The 24,615-nt window shown below is 43.0% G+C and overlaps 1 protein-coding gene across 8 annotated transcripts in view; it reads right to left on the minus strand.

Annotated features, from left to right (window-relative positions):
• Positions 1-24,615, minus strand: part of tns1b (tensin 1b) — a 119,964-nt gene that overhangs the window by 80,489 nt on the left and 14,860 nt on the right. For 7 of the 8 annotated variants that reach the window (XM_028022418.1, XM_028022408.1, XM_028022412.1 and 4 more), the window contains exon 2: positions 2,991-3,105. In XM_028022418.1, the coding sequence (XP_027878219.1) occupies positions 2,991-3,105 (115 nt within the window). Of the gene's footprint in view, positions 1-2,990; positions 3,106-16,744; positions 16,826-24,615 lie in introns of those variants that run through there. The other variant, XM_028022409.1, reaches the window with a different exon arrangement.

Consider the following 24,615-nt stretch of genomic DNA (forward strand, 5'->3'; position numbering starts at 1 on the left):
TGAACACACACCATGAACACACACACCGTGAACACACACACCGTGAACACACACACACCGTGAACACACACACACCGTGAACACACACACACACCGTGAACACACACACACACCGTGAACACACACCATGAACACACACACCGTGAACACACACACCGTGAACACACACACACACCGTGAACACACACACCGTGAACACACACACCGTGAACACACACACCGTGAACACACACACACCGTGAACACACACACACACCGTGAACACACACCATGAACACACACACCGTGAACACACACACCGTGAACACACACACACACCGTGAACACACACCATGAACACACACACCGTGAACACACACACCGTGAACACACACACACCGTGAACACACACACACCGTGAACACACACACACACCGTGAACACACACACACACCGTGAACACACACACACACACTGTGAACACACACACCGTGAACACACACACACACTGTGAACACACACACCGTGAACACACACACTGTCCTGGCAGTTTCACTGTGCATAAGTCTTAAACCGCTCCGCTTAATTTTTTAACTTTTTATGGAAAAACAATCCTGTGAAAAAATCCGTCGGGTCGATGAGGAGGAGTTTTGGCCCAATCTTCTGATCCTCAGGGTTCTGATCTGAGAATCCCAAACTGAGCTCTGGACTTTGACTAGGCCATTTAGTTGCAGATTAGCTGCTGTAATGTGAAGATGATGACAGACGGTCCAGTTGCTTCCTGTGTTCCTTGGTATTAATGTCGGAAATTATCAGCTTTCATCTGACTCATACAGCGCCCGTCATCTCCCAGGCCACGCCCCCCCCGGGTCCCCTCCACCCCCCGGCCGGCCCAGTCCGGGTGGGAGTACAGCAGGAAACGACTCGCCTTCATCCAGCTGCTGCTGTTTTCCCGACATGGAAGAGAAAAATCTCTGCTGACGATTCGCTTCATGTTCGGATCTTCCTGACAAAAACTGACACCAACTCCTGTTTGTTTACCGTTTCTGTCACCTTACTGTGTGTGTCACTGCGTTTGTTTAAACAGCTGCTTTCTCACCCACCCACACCCACACACACACACACACACACACACACACACACACACACACACACACACACCTCATGTTAATACAACAAAACTGACACACTGGTTAAACAATCAGGATGGAGTTTGTGGGAAATTTACAGTGAAAACCAGAAACAAGTTCATGCATCTCTGCTGCCTCCTGGTGGTCAGGATGTACTTTATTCATCTGACTCCATGGTAACCATGGTAACCAAGGTAACCACCAAATGGGCATCATAAACTGAAGATCAAAAGAGATAAAAGCATTTTTATCTCAATCAAATCCTAAAAATATGATTCATTCATCTCATATTAGAAAATATTCTTCTGGAGTATTTTTTTTTTTTGGTGTTTGTTTTTCTACCAATAAGACATTTTTCCCATAAATGAAAAAATCTGCCAGTGGAACAATTCATCAATATTCAAAAATTTACTTAAAATAAGCTAATATTTCTTGCTGAAAAGTTACTTCTGAGTTAGTTTGGTTTTATTTCAGGTGCACTAACCTATTTGCACTAAAAAAGACGTTCTGTTTTTGCAGTGTAATTCCTACATCCTGCATTCACTTGAATAAATAAAAACCAATAACAGAAAATCTAAATCCTGAACCAAACCTCAGGAATTAACAAACTAAACGGTCAGAGTTAGGAAAATAAAACCTATTAAAATGAAACATTTAAAGCCTCAGAATATTAAGTTATTCAAACAAATACTGACTAATTATTATCCATTTTAGGTCAATTATTTTACTTTTAATCAACATTACAATAGCTTCACTGAAAATGATATTTTGTATGTGTTTATCGTTTTAAGACTATATTTGGTGTTTAAATATCACCAACACTGTCTATCAATCACACAGAACCATCTGGTCATATTATCTTTGAACATTTTTTTTTCCAGAAACACGATAGATTATGATTACAGATCAGAAAACTAAAGCAGAACAGCAGGAAGAGAAGACGAGCTTCTGATACTAGACTAAAGGTCTTCATTTAGAAACTAAAATCTTTGATTATCTTCAGAAATCTGCAACATCTTGAACAGCTGTAGTATCTCAGCCCATCCAGCAGGGGGCTCACTTGCTCCTCCAGTTTGATTTCTTGACTCCAGGAGATCTGAGCAGTTTGGCTGGGAGCCAGATCATCATCATCATCATCATCATGACCTGCAGCTGCAGAGCCAAACAGGAAGTGCTCGTGTTTTTCCAGGACATGTGATCTGAGAAGATCCAAAGTGAAGGAAAACCTTGGGCTCCTTCAGCAGAGAGTCGGATGGAACGTCAACACCGTTTTATTTCTGCTGATCTGGGATGAAAGGCAGGAAGCAGCTGGAGCGGCGGTCCGGCCAGAGCGTGGAAAACTACAGCAGCGAGTTATCGGGTCTCTGCTTTCTGCAGAACCAAACATCAGGGGAAGACACTTCCTCCTCCACAACGGCAGCAAGTGAAAAGTTTTCACCCCCATTAAAGATGAAACATGATTTATTACAGGGACGAAAAATCTCCAGACCAACCCTGTCCCATGTGAGACAGTAACCACCAGCAGGGGGCACACTTCCACTAATGCCCATAAGAGTGGAGCCAATTATTTAGCTCTTCTGCTTTTATGGATAAATTATGAAAGTGTAAATTTAATTGGCTGTTTTGTAAACATTAAGTTGAATAAAGTGTAAGTTTTGGTAATCAAGAGTGGAGGGCATGTGTGGTCCGCTAATGTGCTAACACGCTAGTAGGAGAATTAATTATTCACTTAGTGTTTCTACTGACCTGGAAAAGGTTTAGTGCACTTAGCTTGCCCTAAATTAGCTTCTGCTATATACCATGTTGGTACAATCACGTTAGAATTAGCTTTGTCTAGATACCACGGTGATGTAGCGCTTTAGCATTCAGGGTTTGACTCACCTCTGCAGACGAGTCCGTCCTGCGCGATGTTCTGTCTGCAGACGCCGCAGTGCTTCGTCTTCTTGAACGTTTTCACCCGGAACGTGTGAGAGTGGAGCGCCTCCAACTCTTCTGGCTGCAGGACGGGGAGACAGAAACAAGATTTTACATTTTTAAAGAGTCTTTGTGAATTCAACTGAGGAGCTGAAGCTTCAGTGAGAAAACAGGTGGTAGTTATGGCAACCGAGGACATCTAGTGGTGATGGCAGGCATATGATCAACTTTACAACTAAACCCTGAGAAAGTCAAAAATAAATCAACAAATTATGTTGTCAAAACAATTGATCACAGATTTTCCAGACGCTAGCCCCGTTTCCAAGAGTGGAGCTAGCGGGGGCCGTGGCCCCAAAAACATCGAGCTAGTGGCGGCCGTGGCCCCAAAAACATGGAGCTAACGAATGCCGTGGCCCCAAAACATGGAGCTAACGAATGCCGTGGCCCCAAAACATGGAGCTAGCGGGGGCCGTGGCCCCAATAACATGGAGTTATCGGGGGCCGTGGCCCCAAAAACATGGAGCTAGCGGGGGCCGTGGCCCCAATAACATGGAGTTATCAGGGGCCAGGGCCACAAAAACAATCAGGTTTAATTCATACAAAGGCATTCAGAGTCATTTCCTTCACTCAAGACATAAATGTAAAATCCACTAAATACAAAATTTTTTGGGATACCGCTCCAAAAACAGGAAGTGGACTACAGCGCAGGGCATTCTGGGTAAATACAACCAAAACAAACATGGTAGCCTAGTGCTAGTTGGGGAAATTCGTCGTGCTTTTTAGTCAAACACAAAAAAGAAATCTTACAGACACTCCTTTGTTGTTTCCATTTGGCGAAAAAGGAAGTTTTCTCAGTGTCTTGTTTTGTGTTGTTTCCTTCAGTGGTTCTTGGAGCAGTGCCCCCACAGGCCAGGAGGGGAACAGGTTGCTCAAAGGATTTGATTGGTTTGACTCAGAACTAAATCTGTTGAAAATTCTTTTTAATTCTGATTTTTTCCTCATTTGTCACATGATGGTTTACAGAAAACAAACTTCCATCTGTTCACATGAATGAATGAACTGGTTATTACAGGGACTGAAGAATAACACTGACTGTTGCAACATTATGAGCTAACGAGATTAAATGATAACTACAAACTGGACTAACGCCAGGGTTTTTCCAGAGACTCCTGTAATTTCTTCTTAATGTAATTTATGATGAGGCTGGATCATCAGATCTGCAGTTTGGTGATAAATCAGCCGTTTGGACATAAAGTTGAGCTTCATCTTTAAGCTGCAGAGCAAATGAAGCTCTTTGGTTGTTATTGCTAAGTTTTCCTCATGTGAAGTTTCTAACTGCTGCATCATGTTTTTTTCTCTTTTACCAGGTCTGGAGACAGCCCAGTGTTTGTTTTATTGGGGTTGTCATGGTAACAGCAGAAGAGCCGGACCTCTTCTCCGCCGCCGGCTACGCTTCACTACGACATAACGCGATTAGCTTAATCTGCTCAGGCTGGAATAATGACCGTGGCTGTGCAGGATGCGCCATGTTGGCAGGAGACAGGGCTGCAGCGCCGAGCGCCGCCAGCAGGGGGCGCAGTCAAGCTCTGGGAAAAGGCTCCCTAAACCCAGATAATCTAATATATGAGATAATTTAATATATTCCTTCCCAGCAGGGAATGAATGTAGCTAGAGTTACGATGTTGGGGGAGTGACAAGTTTCAGTGCCATTAGGGATGATTTATGTATGAAACACATTTTCCAGATTCCAGATGAATTAACTACAACATGGGGGGCGAGGGAGTCTCTGCCTGCTTTCGTATCCATGGAGACTTCAGAGAGTTTCAGCGTCAAAAACATGAACTGATAGCAAAATAGACCTGATGCAATAATCTATTAATTTATTAACCACGTGATAAATTAAAACAAACTCAATTTCCATTTGCATGATTTATTGTTTTTCTCTATTTAACAAAACCTGGATGATAAACGTTTTCAGTCTGGAGCTTTGCTCTCAGTTTGGTTCTTTATCCATTTCATCTGTTTGTTTATTTAAAATGTCTTCCAGTTCCAGCGTTAAATGTTCATTAGAATGTTCTTGTGTTATTATTATGTTGTTACTGGAAAATGGTCTGAAGTTCAGTCAGTCAATATGCAGCTCAGGAGAGACTGGCACTGTGTAGCCTGCATGAAAACTAAAACTGCACCCTCCTGGTGAAGCATGGTGGTGGCAGCATCATGCTGTGGGGGCAGTGAAGCAGGTCAGAGTTGAAACTAAATCCAGGAAGAAAACCCAGAAACTGGAGCGGAGGTTACATATGGAGATAATATGGGATGGATTAGATGAGAGCAGATTCATGTCTTAAAATGGCCTAGTCAAAGTCCAGACCTAAATCCATTTGAAAATTTGTGCACCAACTGCTACAAAATGTAAGCAAGTGTGACTCACATATCTCAGCAAAGGTCCAATAATAATAAAGTAATTTAACCTCATGTAACTCTGTGCAGACTCTCTGTCTGCGCTTATAAAGATTCACTCACCTCCACATGCTGAAAGCTTCAAGCAGAACCTACTGGAAAGAAGGATGAGTTATTTTCTAACTCAGGGGTTTTCGAGGTGTGTGAGAGCCAGCTAGCCCAGACTGTCTCCTTAGGGCGGGGGTTAAAGTTCATGTGCTGAACCCTTACCCTAACGCCCGGAGTGCTGGCCCGCCCCCAAGATCGGATTCGCCACCTTTCACCCAAACTGGACAATTTGGAATTACTCTGGCAGAGGAGGTCCAGCTGTACCTGGTGCAGTGTTCTCCAAACGAGCTCTAATGGGCAGATCACAAAATTACCGTACAGGTGAACCTCCTCTGCAAGAGCACCTTCTACATCGTCCAGTTTAGGAGAAAGTTGGCGAACACAATGTGTGCAGAGTTACAAGAATTTGGAGGTGTGCAACCAAGTCCATGAGGCCAAACTGCTGGAGCGCAGATGGCCTAGTTCAATCCATCAACTGTAAAGTTAGCTTTACTCACTTTACTAAAAACCGATCCGTTCTGATCCTGGCAGAGGCTGTGAAGTTGCTTAAATGTTAGCAGTTTCTGTTTCTGGTTCACTTTATAAAGAACTCTGGCGCCCTCTAGTGGAGACGCACATCACACTTTGAAAACTCTGTTCTAACATTTAGGAATCATTTTACAGCTTTAAGCCTTTCACTAAAAACACTGAGAAAGAAACTAAACTTGGTCTTTCTGCTAACTAGACGTTCCACTCAGAGAAACCGTGTGAAACATTTCGTCAGTAAACAACTTTTAACAAAATGCAAAGCGTTTCCTTCCAGTCCAGACAAACATCAGCCTCAGCTTCAGCTGTCTATTCAGCTACATTCTCACCAACCCCGGTCTCCCAGTTCTCCCATTCACACTCAAACTGAACCAGTCAGGCCCACTGGGAATGCGAGGTGGGGGGTCACAACCTCCACTGGTTTTGTTTTTGTTTGAATTATTCTGTTTCAGGAAGTCGAGTAGAGCAGAGTCAGACTTTCCCTCAATATTTGAAAGTTTTCTCTCCACTTTTTCTGCTTCTTCTCTCCGTTTCTGTTCAGGTTTTCCTGGAAAAAGCTCTGAAAGGGAAGCAATACGACTTTGTCTGAAGTTTATCCACATGTGAAATTCTGGGAAGAATTTACCCAAAATGTAGGAAAAGGCTTGTGGGAATTCTGAGCATCTCTGAGGTCAGACACTGATGTTGGACAAGTCGCAATATCTGGATTTAATTATTTTGATGAGCGAGCAAACACTAAGCAGTTGCAGAAGATTAATTATTGTAAAATATTCTGAAAATTAAGTAGATTCACAGTCTAAAAACTTATGAATAAGCTTTGAAAATTGGTTGAAAAGGTGAACACCATTTTATCTCTAACTTTTACTAAATCCAAGAGCAAAAATGTTTACTTTAAAGAACAATTTGTGTCTTTCTAATCAGTTCTTTTAAGAAACAAGATTTTCTGCTATTATCTAGGGAGGGTGCTAGCTAGCATGGATGTTAGCATGTCATTAGAACCATATAACCTGAGCGCAAACTCAGACTGATGTGAACGCAATTATCTTAGTGAACAAACAATAAGCTAGCTTACTGGGGGAAATGCTGGACGTCCGATATACACAGGCGTTGCCCCATATTCTGTTGCACCGTACGTTGTGACTGTAGGAGGCGCTGTTGCATTTTAACACCATGTTCATCCAAAAATGTAAACTTTTGTCTTTTTCTTTATTTTTCCTTTTGCATTTGTTTCCCCACTGCTATGTTTTTAGCGTAGCATAGTCTTAAAATGCACCAGCAGCTCATACAGTCAAAATATGGTGCAACACCTTTCCTCATCAGGCCTCCAGGCACTAATTCCCCGTATCACCGGCAGAGTCAGCAGCCTGCTGGTGGTGCAGCGCTTCCTGAAAGGTGAAGATAAAACAAAGATGGCTTCCTGAACAAAACGCTGTTTGACCTCGGAGAACCGAGTTGACATGCAGCGCTGAGCCAGGACACCACTAAGAGGCCATGGGACCCGGTGGGACATGGTGGGACCCGGTGGGACCCACTCTGGTTATTTTCTGGTTCAGTGTTCTCCAGAACCTCTGACTCTTCTGCCTGCTGTGACCCGTTGGGACGGACCGGGTCACAGAGGGAGGAAATGGTTCCAGACAGGCAGAGAGGACCCAGGAGGCGGGGTCAGGGTGGGAACAGGCCCCTCTCTCCCCCCCTCCTGGGAACTGACCCCCGTTCCCTTAGAGACGCACGCTAATCCCTCCCTAGCGCTCATTAGCACACAGGCGCTAACAGGCAGCAACTGTGTGGACGGACGCGCATTAATGAGACAACGGCGCACCCTCACCCTGCCATCACTCCTACCAACTATTAACATGTTCACACTGTCAAAACTGATCAATGATCAATATTCGCTCATACATCTCTGATTTACTCCTGCAGAAAGAATCTTTATGTCTAATTTCAAACAGTTTAAGATCCTTCAATAATGTTTTTATTTGGACTTTTGTTACTTTTAGACATATTTACAGTTTAATGTTTCATACTAACATCAGGAGGCAGAAACACGTCAGCAACAGGAACCCTGTCAACCTGGGAAGGGTTCAAAGGTCATCGCCAAGCTATCTGAAGTCCATCCTCCCAGAAAAAGAAAAAGAAACTATTACAATGATTTTAAAGAAAAAATTCAAAAAGTTGTAAATAATAAAGTAAAAAAAGGATTTTTCCCAAGAGGAAACCAGATCCAGCCCAACGTCACGGCATGAAGCCCCGGAGCGCCGCCTGACTCCACAGGCCTCAGTCAGCAGGTCAAAGGTCAAAGATCCAAAACACAGCAATGGATCTACAACACAGAAAGAAAAGAAACAAGCTCTCCAATGGCCTAGTCAAAGACCAGACCTTAAACTGACAGGTTGAGATGGGATCAAAATGTCTCCACCACAAAATGAAACTTTGTTTTTCACACAGAACCTTTTCTACTAGACCAAATCATTTTAATAATGTTATGATGCATGAAGCTGAAGGTGAGAGAGGTCAAAGGTCACTAGCACTAAGGAGTCACGATTGTGAAACAAAATTTCAATCAGGTATTAATTCATGAACTGTGGTTTCCTTTCTGCTGTGGAGATTCTCTGGATCTGAATCAGAACTGAAGAAATTTAACAAACGAGAAAAAATCCGATTATTTAGCTCAGCCTCATTACATCTCCTTTAAAGGACGTTCAGTTTGACCCGTCCGCCTGGACCAGAACCAGGCCCAGAACCTGGACCAGAACCAGGCCCGGTTAGGTAATGTTAAACTGTTCCAGACCCGGACCGGTACCAGACATTCCAGCTGAATAACGTCAGCAAGCAGAGAGCGATCTCACCTCTGATTACACTTCAAACATGACCTCAGTGAGAGGCAGCCATATTGACTGGGTCAGCGGATGACATCACTCAGAAACATAAATTAAGACGCCTCTCAGCAGCAGTTGTTGATTATTTTCACTTTAAAAAACTGAAGCTCATCTGAATTTAAATCTCTGGTTATAACAGAGAGCCGCCAGTGTGGAACTAAAAGCCCCGCCCCCAGACAAACAATCCTACCAGAGTGGGCGGAGTCAGGAGACGCTGAGGGGCGTGGCCAAGAACACTGCAGCCAATGAGTGACATTTCCACTTTATCTGTCTAACTTCTCAGATTGTCTAGAGACTTTTTCTCAGAACATCGATTAGCGACGTCCTGAACTTTTTCAAGAAAGCCACGAGAAACAAATCTAGCATCAGTTTTCCAAAAACTCAACAAGCAAAAACTTTTTCAAAAAGCCATCAGCAACAAGTGGAGCAACAACTTTGTGCAATTTGTCAACCTGCACATTATCCACGCTGTTCTGGTTCTGGTGGCAGCTCGGCTAAAATCCGATCTGTTTCCAGTTCTGGGAAACTTTTGTGGCTGAAGGTCGTATCGATCCAGCAGCGGACAGAAACGTCGTCGCTAACGGATCGGACCGGCAGCAGGAAGTTGGCCCGGGTCAGAACCGAGTCAGAACAATAAAACAATCTGGACCCAGAGAGAGAGAAGGCAGCGGCCCACCGATCAGATGCCTGCAGTCATCTGCGCTTACCAGCTAGCATGCTAACATGCTAGCTGCCATGGGGACCATATGGCTGCATCCCTTCTGGGGACAGAGTCCAGCAGTTACTTTTATTTATGTTCAGATTCTGATTCAATGAATTCATTCATAATTCATACAGGACATTTATTGGTTTAGGCTGGTTTCCTATAAATGTTCCAGTTCATTTCGTCTAGCAGCAGAAATGAAAGTTGATTCATTTTTTATGAGTTTGGAAACACAAACAAAACGACACGTTGGTTCAGACAGTCTGGCTGAGCGGCCTTTGACTATCCCATCCTGTCAACAGCTCTGGCTCCCATTAACTCAACTGGTTCTGTTAACCAATCAGAAGTCTCCAAAACCATGACATCATCATCTGGTTGCCCTCATCACTTGAAGAGACAGTAATCATTCTGGATTTATTCAGCTGTTCATTTCTACCAATAAGTTTATTAAATTTGATGAATATTTATGAGGCGACTGCATGTTAACGAGTAAATTAGCATAAACAGAATCATTTCTTCATGTTTCCATGTTTTGTCTTTGTTTCCTCTCCGTTTCTCATGTTGCTATCCTGGCCTGGACTCAGGTATGTGTTACATAAATCCATATAAAGCAGGATATTAAGCTTCAGTTTCATTTGTTTTCAGAGAAAATCACAGAGGATATTTCTGTTTAAACAAAACAAAACAGTGAACCGTTTTCAGAACCAAAGAAAACAAACGATTCCTGCAGAACATGAATGAGAGCGAACTGAGAACCACACAGTGGAGTTCAACATGAAACCATCTGGACCGTCAGCAGAACCACTGCAGGAGGTCTGAACCACAGCAGAGGTCAAGAGGTCAAGGTCACCCGCCGGCAGATCGGACCCGCCGGGTCAGGAAGAACCAGGCTGCAGCTGACCGGGTCAGCGCTGTGGTTTTTATCTGTGCAGAAACAAACGCAGGACATTTCACAGCAGTTTTACTTGGCCGCTACGTTCTGCGTCTGGCAGCAGAACTCAGACTGGACCAGAACCGGTTCTGGGTTTTCACACCAACAGCAGCTCTGCTGAAACTTTCCCATGAAAGGAGAGTTTAACCCGAGACGTCAGGTTGATCAACGCAGCAGCTCGTTGCTGGGAGTCACTTTGGGCTTCTTATCGTTTTAATTAAACTCATAACTTCAACATGTCGGGGTCAAGGTGACCGAAAGGTCAAAATTATTTCTAAATATTAGAAAATGACGTTTATGTCCAGATATTCTGTCCATCTTAATCAGACAGGATATTAGAGTTTTGCAGCTGTCATGGATATGAATATGAATATAACCACTTGGAAAAACAAACCCGAACAACTGAAAATCTACAAAGATCAAAATAAACCAAAAGCAATATTTGAACCAAAACATCATTAATCAATAAAAGGTATACAAGTCAGATAATAATAGCAGAAAGGCAAAAATTATGTTTCAAATATGATGGCGGCAGATGGAGAATTTTGTTTTTTTACTCAAGGAAAAACTGGAGACAGTTAGGCCACAATTATGTAAGAACATTGCAGATAAATTAGTGTTATTTTTTGGTTTTTTTACATTTTCACTAGTACCAGGATGTTTATAGCACTTTCAGGTTTTCTGCATGGCATTAAGTCATTAATTCCAGTTCCTATAAGATCTGAACTTTCAGACAGTCCAGATTTTTTTTCACCATTTCTAAGGCTTTTATTGTGAAAGTTGCAAATCATTATTCAGGACGTGTTGCTGAGTGTAAGCAGCCCAGTAAACCTGACAATCTGGGAACAAGTTAAACAGCCAAACCAGGTCAATCTGAATCAAGCATGAATGTTTACTTACGTAGCATTAGCCGCTAGGTGCTAACAGCTGCAGGAGGAGAGGATGTAGCTTCCTTGTGCTAGCAGTCAGCATAAAGAGCCTGGCTGGAACAAAGTGCGGCTACATTTATGAGTTTATGCTCTCGGGTTGCTGTAGTTTCACTGCCTTCCAGATAAACATCAACAAAACATTCGACGTTTTTTGATAAACTTAATATTGTTTTAATATTAAATAACATAATTTAATATTATATTTAGTTTTATCAAGCTTTAAAACTAAATATGAATGCTACTCTTTACCAGGGTAATCATTAGAACCAGTAACATGTCATCCCTGAAACATAGAAGTTAGTTTATGAACCTGACGTGCCTGAGTGACAGCGTAGAACCGCAGCGTATAGAATGTGACCTATAGACGGTCCCATCAGCTTTCTACTTTAGCTGCCCTGATCCTTGATAAACAAGGTTTTAAATATTCTTGATGTAAATTATTTCCCCATAATTTCTTAAATCTTTTAGATTACAGAAGGCAAAAAATATTTTCTGGATTTTTGAAATGAATCTAAATCATAATTAGCTTTTGGACACATGCTAACTGTGATAGCAAAGGCTTAAGGTGAGCTAAGGTCAATTGTATTTTCATGGATAATGAGAAGGAAAACAAAACAGTTTGGAAGTGCTCATTGTATGCCAACTGCTGCTAGCAAAACAAGCTAACCCCTATCCATTACTCAGCATTTTACACAGCACTGTAGCAGCAAAGAGCAGCTAATCTGGGACGGATGCCATTTTGGATTTTCAGGTTGTTCTTCATGAGAAATCCTTGATATTCTGTCTTTAAAGGGAGTTTGTTGTTCTGAATAGTTCAGGTAAACTGGGATCAATAGTGTGGAATTCACAGTGTCCCGATGCCACGTGTGTTGCTATTGTCACACTTTGTTCTACAGCATCATGTCTTCCATGATCCACATAGGTTTAAAGGTCCGTTAGGTACGTCTGTGGACCTTGCAAGAGGTCAAAGGGTCAATTACCAGATCTGGTTTCCAGAGGACAATGAAACCATGTGGAGCTGTGGGAATGATGGCAATTAGACTCTTTTTACGCAACAAACTATGAAATTACACAACCTTTGTGTTAAGAAAGGGGGTTAAAAAGCCCAACTATTTCATTAAAATAGGAGTAAAAAAGATGTAATTTTTCTGACAGGATAAAGGTGGAAGTGACTCTCGGTTTGATTCTGAATCCCTGAGTCTTCAGGCCGTGGGAGGGTTGAGACGAATGTGTCCAGTGGAGTGAACACAAAGCGGGGGGTCTGCTGGTGGTGGGTGGGAGGACGAAATAAAGCTCCACAAGTTGCATAAATCAGTGGAGCAAAGTGTTAACTTCCATCATTCTGCTGCTTCACACGTTTCAAACATGAAACCAGCCACAGACTAAAAAAAAATCACCGATCGCCACAACGCAACGAGAGCAACCAGATGGGTCAGATGTTGGATTTAAAACGTGGAGCGCTCGTCTTACAACAGGCTGGGGATCAAAATAACTCCAGAGAGAAAGAGAAGAGGATTTAAACGAGGTTGAAGCTGGGAAAGGAGGAGGTGGAGACGGTCCTGATGACAACAGGAAGCTGTAAACAGTCACAACCTGCTTCCATTACAAACGGCCAAAAGTGTCAATATTTCACTAAAGTCGAAAAACTATTTTACAATGGCGACGTTTCTGTTAACTGAGAAACGCAATTTAAATCACACGACTAAGTCTGTTCATACAAAAAGTCATTAAAAATCCTCCTCCTCCTTCTTCCTGTCGTCTGCTTTGTCTTTTCCACCAGTAGTAACATCCGGTTGTGGATCACATGATTTATGTGACGCAAAAAAAGTGTTTCCATCGCAGCTTTTCAAAATACTCTCATTTAGATGTGGTCAGAAAATCACTAACGTAGAAAAGTTTAGTGTTTTCTCTCTTTCTGCAGGCGACTTCTGGAGTGTTTCCTCAGGATTCTTTCTCTCCTCTACTTCTATTTCTTCATGTATTTTCTTTTCTGTCTGCATGTCCATTAAATTTTAAATAAATAGAAATCAGCATCATGTGAAAGTCATCATGTTCAGCTTGTGACAGTAAACCACCTTGAGTCCCTCAGTAGGTGGTGCTGGACTTTTTTAAAAAACGGCTGCTGAGCTCAGACGGATCGGATCCACACCTCTGATCAGCAGCCGCAGTTTCTGAGATCAAATCCCCCCCGACTGACACCTTTTCCAGTCGCTTGGCACCAATCTGATTCAGAATAACAACGACTCCTGAATGTCAACACCTTTGAAAACTCTGGCTTTATTCTGAGGTCGTCTCTGAGAAACCTGAGAAAATCTCTGGACTCCTTTTTGGCCTTCATTAATTATTCAGCGTGTTTGGTGGGTCGAAGCTCTCCTCTGACGGCTTTGTGTTTATTTTGCGCCGACTGTTTGCCCCAAGCGTCTTGGCTTCATTTCCTGCCTCCTTCAAGTCGTTTCGGCCATTTCCCAGGACTTTCCTCTGGATTTTCTTTCTGCTGGAGGAGGGATCAGCGTTTATCCAGGAGCAAACTTTCTCCTGAATCTCCAGGTTGCGGAGCGGATCCTGTCTGGTTCTTTGAGGTGGCCCGTTTCCTGGACGGGGAACCCAGACTTTCATCCTGAGATTTCCTCTTCATGACGGAGTCATCAGCTGTAGAGTCAACATGAGCTCCAGACCTGATTGTCTAAATAATAATCTGGTTACAATGAGCTCTGAAACATTTAATATGATATAAAACTGATTTATACTGTACAGTTTCAGACAAAGTGTTTACATTATTAGCTTTACAGTGTTAAATTATTTAATAAAGTCCATTTGTAGTTCTAAACAAATTTATAGTTTATCATTAGTAGTTTAATGATAAACTACTAATCCTAGTTTATTGTAATAAAAACATTGAGATTCCCTGATCTGCAAGTTGCTAATTGTCCTTTTTTAGTGTTTTATGGTCCTAATGGAGGCTTTCAACATTCTGGGAGGTCCTTTAAAGCTGTGGGGTGAAAGGTCACGACAATGAAGACTGTGGATGGACGTATTGAGCTGATCTACTCAGAACAATCGGCTTAAAGCCACCAAATATGATTTTAAATGGAGGATTTTCTACAGACATTAATCATTAAGATCCTACTGCAGTGAAAGTGAACAGAAACTATGAGCTGAAGTTGATTATTAATTAAAACGCTCAGCAAGAACAACTCCCAACCTGAACCTGTCCTGGGACACTTTCAACCCTGAGACTCAGTTTTTGTGTTTATTCTGCAGAAACTGGACCAAACAAAGTGTCACTTTAAAGATATAAACTGTTTTCCAGCTCAAGCAAAAGACCAGAAGTTCCTGGCAAACGTAGAATTGTGTTTGGAAAGGAAGCTAAAAGCAAATAGCTGAGGATTAAGTTGACAAAGGATTTTAAATCAGAGATATTAACTGATCCGGAGGGGGAGGGAAGGTGAGTCCAAATTAAAGAGGCTTCAGCACCAAACAAAGCTCAGCCTTCAACACGGGGCTCAGATTGAACCTCGCCCCTTTAAGTGAGCCCGCTTTGTCGCCCCGTGCTCTGATCCAGTCAATCAGTGACCCGCAGCTTAGCTGGGGGGCTTTGAGCTCCTTTACGACCCGGAGCCCCGGCCCCTCCACCTCGCCCACCGTTCCTCAAAAGGAAGAATGGTAATTAACTGATGAAGAGCTCAGTGAGATTATCCGGCCCCCCCGCCGGGCGCCGGTGGTGCGGTCGTGTCCCGGAGGAGAGCGGCCCGATGAGGAGGGACGGATCTGAAAAGGTCCATTCAGACCCGACCGCTTTCATCTCAGAGCGGCGATCAGCGACGGGAACGCCGCTTCACACCCACACAAACGTAATGCTTAAAGACGGAATGTCAGACGGAGGTCCAAACATGGGGAGCGCGGGCCGGACCGGACCGGAGCACAGACCGGACCGGATCAGAATGCAAACACAACCCGGCTGTGAGCGCCGACACACTGGAGCAGAAACATTCGGACTCCTTCCCTAAAGTTGCATTGGAAACATTTTTCCAGCTTTTCCAGTGGATAACGACCAGTTCCCAGGGCCGGATTCAGGAGAACCAGGGCCCCTGGGATGGAGAAACTTCTGGTTCCCCATCCCAAAAAACAAATGAATAAAAATAAGCATTTTACTCATGCACATTAAAGTACATGCAGCGGTGAAAATGTCCCATGTGATTTGGCTCCATGTTGGTCCCAAAAAGATATTTGGTCACATATTTGAGGATTATATACATTAATAAAAATGTATATAATCTTCATATTGGCCTGTGAGTTTTATTTATAAATGTTTTACATTTATACAATGTAAAACATTTCATTTCATTAAAAAGGAACAGTCTAAATCTTTGGACAGTATCATTAAAAAAAATCCACTTTAGTTTTTCCATCATGTTAAGTCTTTCTCTGGAGCGTTGCCTTGATTCCTTCGTGTTTCAGAAATACTTTCATCTCCATGGCAACCATTCAGCTGTGAAAACGCCTGAGTGGACTTAGCTCCACCTTGGAGGCGCAGCTCCTCCCCCACTCAGCTCCTTCAGACTAGCCAGCAGTAATTAGCAAACAGCAGGTGGAGCTGCTGAGCTTGTGACAGCAGCTGCTGCTCAGTGAAATGCTGGTAAAAACGTTAAAGGGTTGATAGAGGAGCCATGTTGGGATGACTTCCTGGAGGTGGAGCTTCAGAAAGAGCAGAAGCTTCTTAAAGAGACAGAGACCCAATTTCAAGGTGATAAGATTACAAAGTAAACGTTCTTTTAAGTCATATGTGATACATATGGGATTTTTAGAACATAGTGTTATAAAAGTGTAATATAATTACTAATATAGTTACTTAAACATAAAACTGTCCTTTAAAGCTGAATAAAAGTGAAAAAGTGGTTTAATGTCTCCATCTGTCGTTCAGACTGGATCAGATCATGAGGATCTTTTGCTTGGCGACAGATTGAAGCAGAAACAATCATTACACCAAAACTCAGAATGAAAACATGAGAGTAAAAGATTCACACGTCTAATGACGACCAAACCCAACAAACGTTCTGAGACAAATCAGAACCAAACCATTTCACATGAAACCAACTCACTGAATCTAAAACTTTCTCCCTGAGCTGAAAGCAGCAGCTCATTTCAGAGGCCCCACGCAGCCGGGCCCTCGCCCCGCACCCAGCCCCCGACACGTCGGACCACCCAGAGCATCTCCTGACCTGGCGCCGCCGCTCGGCCCTGACGGATCTCACCCAGAACATGCAGGACAGGCAGACCCAGGTACGAGCCGCAGGCAGGCTGAGGGAGACAGACGGCATGATGCTTCCTCAGGGTGAGCCCAGCCGCCGGCTGCAGGAAGGTCATGACCCCTCTGGACCGCACCGTGCTTCGCTGTCCGCTCCGGATCAGAACCAGGCTGCCTCTGAGCCGCTCCGTCGCTCTGAGGGAAACTTTCACAAAGCGTTTCTCCTCCAGCTGGGGGTTCGGCTGGGGGAGGGGGTGCTCCGCTCGCCCGTTTCTCCCTCTCTCTCTTCAGACCTCCGACTCTCACTGCCTTTCATTTCATTCATTGCCCCCTCTGCCCCTCCCCCTCCTGTTTCTGCGTCCTTTTTAATATTTCATCAGCTCTGCCTCGTTTGCCCTTCAGATGAACACGTTTCCCCTGACAACAGGAAATGCAGCCGTGACATTTAGTCTCAGTCCTGGTTGGAAAATCTGCATTAAAAACAAAAAAACTTTTCTTTCTTTAATTTAGAGCGATTAAAACTTTCAACAAAACAAATGCAGGATAGAAAAACCCAAGTAGCATCATTAAATATGTGCAGGAAGGAAAATCAGATTCTCATCCAGTCCGGTCCATACGTTTACATACACTACTGCTTCAAATGTAAATCTGGACAAAAACTTTAATTTCTTTCTTACAAATTTCAGCAAAACCAATACAGAAAATAAATTCTATAAAATATTATGTAAAACAAAAGGTGTGAGAATCTAATGAGAAGAAGACATGGTGGTGGCAGCACCATGCTGTGGATGGACGGAGTTAAATCAGCAGAAGAAGAGTTGAGATGTTATGGTTCAGATCAAAGCTGATTTATGGGCTAGAATGGCCTAGTCAAAGCCCAGACTAAACTTCACCTTCAGTCTCTTCAAAATGGGTGGAATCTAAACTAGAAGACCAGAGAAGGGTGATGCACGCCACACTTTTCAGATTTTATTTGTAAAAGAAAGGTTGTTTTTTTTTTTACTTCAGTTCAGGTTATTCATAAATTACATAAAAGTTATTTGTTTCTAAGATGAAAAATGAGAAAAGTATCAATAGTTTTAGTTTTTTTAAAATCTGAGATAGACTGACGTTCTCAGATGTTCTCCATCCAGTCGGAGGTTTTCCCAGCATGCCCGGTGTTCGGACCTGGACTGGAAGCTCCTGATGACGCAACACAAACAAACACACTCCGTCCGTCACCGTAAACACACACCCATAAACACACACCCTCCGTTGCCATAAACACACACCGTCCGTCACCGTAAACACACAACCGTAAACACACACCCTCCGTTGCCATAAACACACAACCGTAAACACACACCCTCCGTTGCCATAAACACACAACCGTAAACACACACCCTCTCAGGTTCACAATCAGCCGCTGTGTTGTATTCAGGTCTGCCAGTTTCTCACACACTGTTCAAACACACAGAACCAGACACGCCCAGAAACACACGCACCACCCCCCCACACACACACAATCTGCTGGCATTTCCTCCACACTGAGACGCCCGGCTAAAAAGAAAGTCCACTCCGTCTTCAGACCTGGCATCTTTCAAAACGAGGCTCTGAAATTAAGTCAAATTCAACTTTGATGCTGAAGTTAAAGCAAAATAAAAGCTGAAACTGAAGAGTTAGCATCCAGGTGCTAATGAGCTAATCTCATTAGCGTGAAGCTCAGAGAAACGACAACCTGACAGAATAATTATTCAAAGTATCAGTGACGTCATTCTGACTGGTCAAAATGTTGATAGAAATATCTGAAATAAAAAATTAATCTGGATTTTTTAAAAACTTCATTATATCTCTAATTCATTTGGAGTCAAACTAACAGTTGTAGAAATCACTAATTTAGTTTTGCTGAGTCATAATTTGCTCAAAATCTCTGCAAAAGTTGAATCTTATATCTTTAATACATCTTTAATTAGAGATATTATAAGTAAAAAAATCTTCTTAAACTTACTACATGACTAGTTATAATTTAGTTGCTAATACCTGGAAAATGTTTCAGAAAGTCAGTAATTAATTGCAGATATTTATAATTAAAGACAACTTAATGATAAATCTGGCATAATTTATTTAATATCAATTCAATTGAAAAAACACTGTATTGATTCCCAAAGAGAAAATCAATGTTGTTTTAACTCATTAATTCAAAGAGTTATTGTAGCTGATGGCTGTTTGCAGAAAAGATCTCCTGTAGCAGTCTGTGTTACAGCGAATTTGTAAAAGCCTCTGTCTAATTACTAAAGACTAGTCAGAATGTAATTAGATTATTAATTATATTAATAAACTAATATGTCTGTCTATAAACCAGTTTCAGATTTCTGGAATAAAAGTGCAGTGAAGCTGATTTTATGTTAAAATGGCTTGCCATAAAATAAAATAAAATGAAAACAGATTCCGATAACTGGAACCAACCGGCTGATCGCTAACCTGTTCCTGCACAGCATGTGGTGACAGTGGAGAGAAAAAACTCCCAGTTAACAGAAAGAAACCTCCAGCTGAACCAGAACCAGAACCAGAACCTGAGCCAGAACCAGAAGCCAAGAACTGAACCAAGAGAACTTCATAAAGCTGTGACTCCGTTGACTTTTTACAAAGTATCGCATTAGAAAAGCTTAACAGAAACGGCAAAATTCAGAATAAATTTCTCAATTTTTTTTTTGTTTTTTTGTCTTTTCTTGAACAATGAAGAGTTAAAGTGGAGATGAAAACATGTTCTAATGACTCAACGCTGCCATCCACTGGTGGCTCTGTGCCTGACCAGAGGCACCAAACCTCGAGCTACATGCTAGTTAGCATCTTCTACTTCCTGTTTATTCCAGCCATGCGTAGCGTCAACATGATGACATCACGCTTTATGGTTCTCTGAACCAGTTCATGGAAACACAGAAACTTTGCATTTTTACGACATTTTAAAAGTTTGATCAGGATGAAACCATAACTACTGTTACTGTAAAACGTCAGTGGTAGTAACAGCTCCTTTAGTGGCTTCATCTAGGAGAGAAACAGGTAAGCAGGTCGAGAGAGTTAGAAAGCAGTAGCAGGACTACAATTCTAATGGAAAGTTGAGTGGAAGAAAAATAACCAACAGAGATAAATGAACAAAGCAGTCTACCAGAACATTTCAGATTTCTTTCTGCTGATGATCCTCATGGAGAATCTTTATTTCCCAGCAGGCCTTGGTACCAGCTTTAATTACCATGGTGACGGACAGAATCTGGAGGTCGTCATGAAGAGGAAGATGATGAAGACGAGCTCAGCAGGACCTCAGGCTGTTCCCAGCTGTACCTGCAGCGCCCTCTGGTGGCCACGAGGCAAAATGAGCCCAGAGAGCAGCAGAAATAGGAAGAAGTGATGACAGAGGGGGGCGTGTCCTCACATGGGTTGGGTGGGGGCTGGGGGGGGGGTTGTTGACACAGAGAGGAAGAAGCCCCTCCCCCCCCACCAGGGACACACCCTGCCCCGCTCTGACTCCCCTGGGCTGAAACAATGCCCCCCTCAGCTCACATGTGCTGAAACGTTTCTCTGTCCTCTGAAGGAGCTGCAGCCAATCGGCACAGAGCTCAACGCCGCCCCCTGCAGGCCGCCTGCAGCCACAGCATGAAGGAAACCAACCAGAGCAGGAAACTACAAACAGGAGAAACGTTAAATATTCTTTGTGAAGTGGATGGATATAATATACAAATGTCCCTTTCTGAAATCAGGGACATAGACTGAAATGTTTCAAGCCGTAATTTCTTGTAATGTTGATTATTATGACTCACAAATATATCAAATCAATACAAAGGATGTTTTAAAGAGAAATATTTGGTTTCTGTGAATTATGTTCACTTTAATGTAATGTTTGGTTGTGGCTCCTTTGATTGAATTCCTGCATCATCCTTGGTTCTGGTGTCTCATCTTCCTCTGTGTAATACTCCATAGCAATTTCACTAATCTGATAATCTGCTAATCTCTTAGCGCTTTAGCCAACTTAACTTCAGATAAATTTTTCCATATAGTTTCTAACGAGCTAATTGATTTGGCTGTTTTGTAAACTTTCAGATGGTTATCGACTTCAAATATTCATGCTCTTATTTTGAAGGCGATATGGACACAGCAGTTCTTCTTCCTCTCAAGTTTTCTCTCTTTTTTTCTCAATAATCATTTCATACAAGAAAAAAACAAAAGACAGACAGCAGAGAGCCAGATATAGACAAACACAGTAACTAAAGGTGTTATAGAACATGTTTATGTCAAAATTAAATCGTTGCTTAAGGGCAGGCATGATAGTGAAAGTATTGGTTTAGCATTAGCTTCTGCTTCCGCTAAGTAGCCTAGCCAAGAAATAGATCTAGAGCTGGAAACTAGAGATTAGGCTGAACTCTGACGTTAACCTTCACATAGAGTCGGCCCTCCATCAGCTGAAGAACATTTCCAGGAGCTGCTGTTGTCATAGCAACCTTCCAGACCTCTCAGGTCATCTGGTTCTGGTTCTGACGCAGAGCAGAACCAGAACCAAACCTGGAGACGCAGCATTCAGCTTCTATGCACCACAAATCTGGAACAAACTTCCAGAAAACTGAAAAACAGCTGAAACACTGAGTTCCTGACTGCTACAGCAGCAACTGCTTGGATGAGATATTTAGTAGACGATATTTCCTGAATTTTTAAGATGCAGAAGCTCAAAATGAGCAAAAATCTCACAATATTCAGCAAGAACAAGACAGGAAGTTAACACAGCATCATTATTCCTAATACTCCAGGCAGATGTCCAGTAAAGTCTGCATACGTGTGTGTGCATGTGTGTGTGTGTGTGTTAGCACAGCATCAGGGTGGAAAGACGTTAGCAATGACCTCAGAGAAGCAACTGTTCTCCAGTGAGAGGCTCGATGTTTTCCAGCTGCTTTTAGAAACCAGAAATCTGAACAAACTGAGGATAAAAACCGAAATCATTTCCTGCAGCCGTCCTTCAGCCTCTCAATGCTGCACCGCTGTACCTGGCTGCTGCCGCTCCTCAGCTTCCAAAACGGAAAGATGCAGTAGAAGAACAATTTCGCCCAACTGACGACAATGTGGAGGCACCAGTGAAGTCCTCCCATCCTGTCCTGGACCCGTCCTGGACCAGTCCGGCTCTGCTCGTCTCACCAGGGACGAAAACAGGACACTTTCTGTCCAATTAAAGCAAAATCACATCTCTTCTCCTGTGCCATCCCTCAGTCCAACAAGCCTTCCGTCTCTGGATGCAGCGACATTAAGGACAGAAATGGGCGGGGCGTTTTGGGTCGGGCAGAACCGCCTGGTATGGAGCCAGGCACTTAGAATGATGGGAAAAGGCTGGGGGGGCAGTGGGGCGTCTGCAGTTTAATGTAGAAACGACGGCGCGGGGAAACGACGGAGCGTTTTAATCTGGAATCGGTCCAACCCGCCTGATGGAACCAGAACAAATGATACAGAACCGCTTTCTCACCGAACCCACAACCAACCGTTCAAGGTTCTGAGAAAAGATTTAATATGTGTAATTTTAAAATATTTTTTGCACACAAGATTCCAGAGCTGGAACTATAGATGCACCGATCCAGTTTTTTCACATCCGATACCGATACCGATATCTGAGTATCAGTTGATACAGAAAAACAACCGAACTGATTTAAAACGTTTCCTTTTTTTTTCAAATACAGACAAAAATGAACTAAATCAATTTGGTAACATTACAGAGCAATTAAATATAGTTGTCTAAGTTTGGCCAAACATGTAAAAACAAATATAATTTATTCAGTCAGTGGAATCAGGAGAATAACAGCCAATGTAAAATAAATAAAGAAACAAAGTAACAAAATATCTTCTCTTACAATGGTTCAGAAAGTTTAATCAGGAATTCTAAAGATAAAGTAAAATAAATAATAACGCATAGAACTAGACTGAATAGATCGTCACAGATATCCAAATTATTGTCAACATCGGGACCAATACAGATCAGATCAGTTCATCTCCAGCTAGAACCTTAGTATGAACTCGCTTTGGGTGTGGCAGTAAATCTGACGCACAGCTACATCCGCTAACATCCGCTAAACTGCTAACATCCGCTAACAGCAGCAGCTTCTCTCAGCCAACCAAGGGTTAATTTCTGCTTCAAACTGATCTGATTGGACGCTGGAAAAGACCATCACTGTGCTAAAGGCCCTCTTATGAGTTACTGCAGTCAATGTAACCAGTTACTGCAGTCAACGTCACCAGTTACTGCAGTCAACGTCACCAGTTACTGCAGTCAACGTAACCAGTTACTGCAGTCAATGTAACCAGTTACTGCAGTCAACGTCACCAGTTACTGCAGTCAACGTCACCAGTTACTGCAGTCAACGTCACCAGTTACTGCAGTCAACGTAACCAGTTACTGCAGTCAATGTAACCAGTTACTGCAGTCAACGTCACCAGTTACTGCAGTCAATGTCACCAGTTACTGCAGTCAATGTAACCAGTTACTGCAGTCAACGTCACCAGTTACTGCAGTCAACGTCACCAGTTACTGCAGTCAATGTAACCAGTTACTGCAGTCAATGTAACCAGTTACTGCAGTCAATGTAACCAGTTACTGCAGTCAACGTAACCAGTTACTGCAGTCAACGTAACCAGTTACTGCAGTCAACGTAACCAGTTACTGCAGTCAACGTAACCAGTTACTGCAGTCAACGTAACCAGTTACTGCAGTCAACGTAACCAGTTACTGCAGTCAACGTCACCAGTTACTGCAGTCAACGTCACCAGTTACTGCAGTCAACGTCACCAGTTACTGCAGTCAACGTCACCAGTTACTGCAGTCAACGTCACCAGTTACTGCAGTCAACGTCACCAGTTACTGCAGTCAACGTCACCAGTTACTGCAGTCAACGTCACCAGTTACTGCAGTCAACGTCACCAGTTACTGCAGTCAACGTCACCAGTTACTGCAGTCAACGTCACCAGTTACTGCAGTCAACGTCACCAGTTACTGCAGTCAACGTCACCAGTTACTGCAGTCAACGTCACCAGTTACTGCAGTCAACGTCACCAGTTACTGCAGTCAACGTCACCAGTTACTGCAGTCAACGTCACCAGTTACTGCAGTCAATGTCACCAGTTACTGCAGTCAACGTCACCAGTTACTGCAGTCAACGTAACCAGTTACTGCAGTCAATGTCACCAGTTACTGCAGTCAATGTCACCAGTTACTGCAGTCAATGTCACCAGTTACTGCAGTCAATGTAACCAGTTACTGCAGTCAACGTCACCAGTTACTGCAGTCAATGTCACCAGTTACTGCAGTCAATGTCACCAGTTACTGCAGTCAATGTCACCAGTTACTGCAGTCAATGTAACCAGTTACTGCAGTCAATGTAACCAGTTACTGCAGTCAACGTCACCAGTTACTGTAGTCAATGTAACCAGTTACTGCAGTCAATGTCACCAGTTACTGTAGTCAATGTAACCAGTTACTGCAGTCAATGTAACCAGTTACTGCAGTCAACGTCACCAGTTACTGCAGTCAATGTCACCAGTTACTGCAGTCAATGTCACCAGTTACTGCAGTCAACGTAACCAGTTACTGCAGTCAATGTAACCAGTTACTGCAGTCAACGTCACCAGTTACTGCAGTCAATGTCACCAGTTACTGCAGTCAATGTCACCAGTTACTGCAGTCAACGTCACCAGTTACTGCAGTCAATGTAACCAGTTACTGCAGTCAACATCACCAGTTACTGCTCAGCTCCAGAACTGAAACAATCCTGGCAAACAGACAAGGAACCAAACTGTTGTCTTCCTGTTCTCTGCAGGACAAACAATGGGTCGGTTTCGGCCGGGTCACACCGGGCCGGCTGAGCGCTCAGCCTG

Source organism: Xiphophorus couchianus, chromosome 7 (assembly GCF_001444195.1).
Source record: "Xiphophorus couchianus chromosome 7, X_couchianus-1.0, whole genome shotgun sequence".
Classification (NCBI taxonomy): domain Eukaryota; kingdom Metazoa; phylum Chordata; class Actinopteri; order Cyprinodontiformes; family Poeciliidae; genus Xiphophorus; species Xiphophorus couchianus.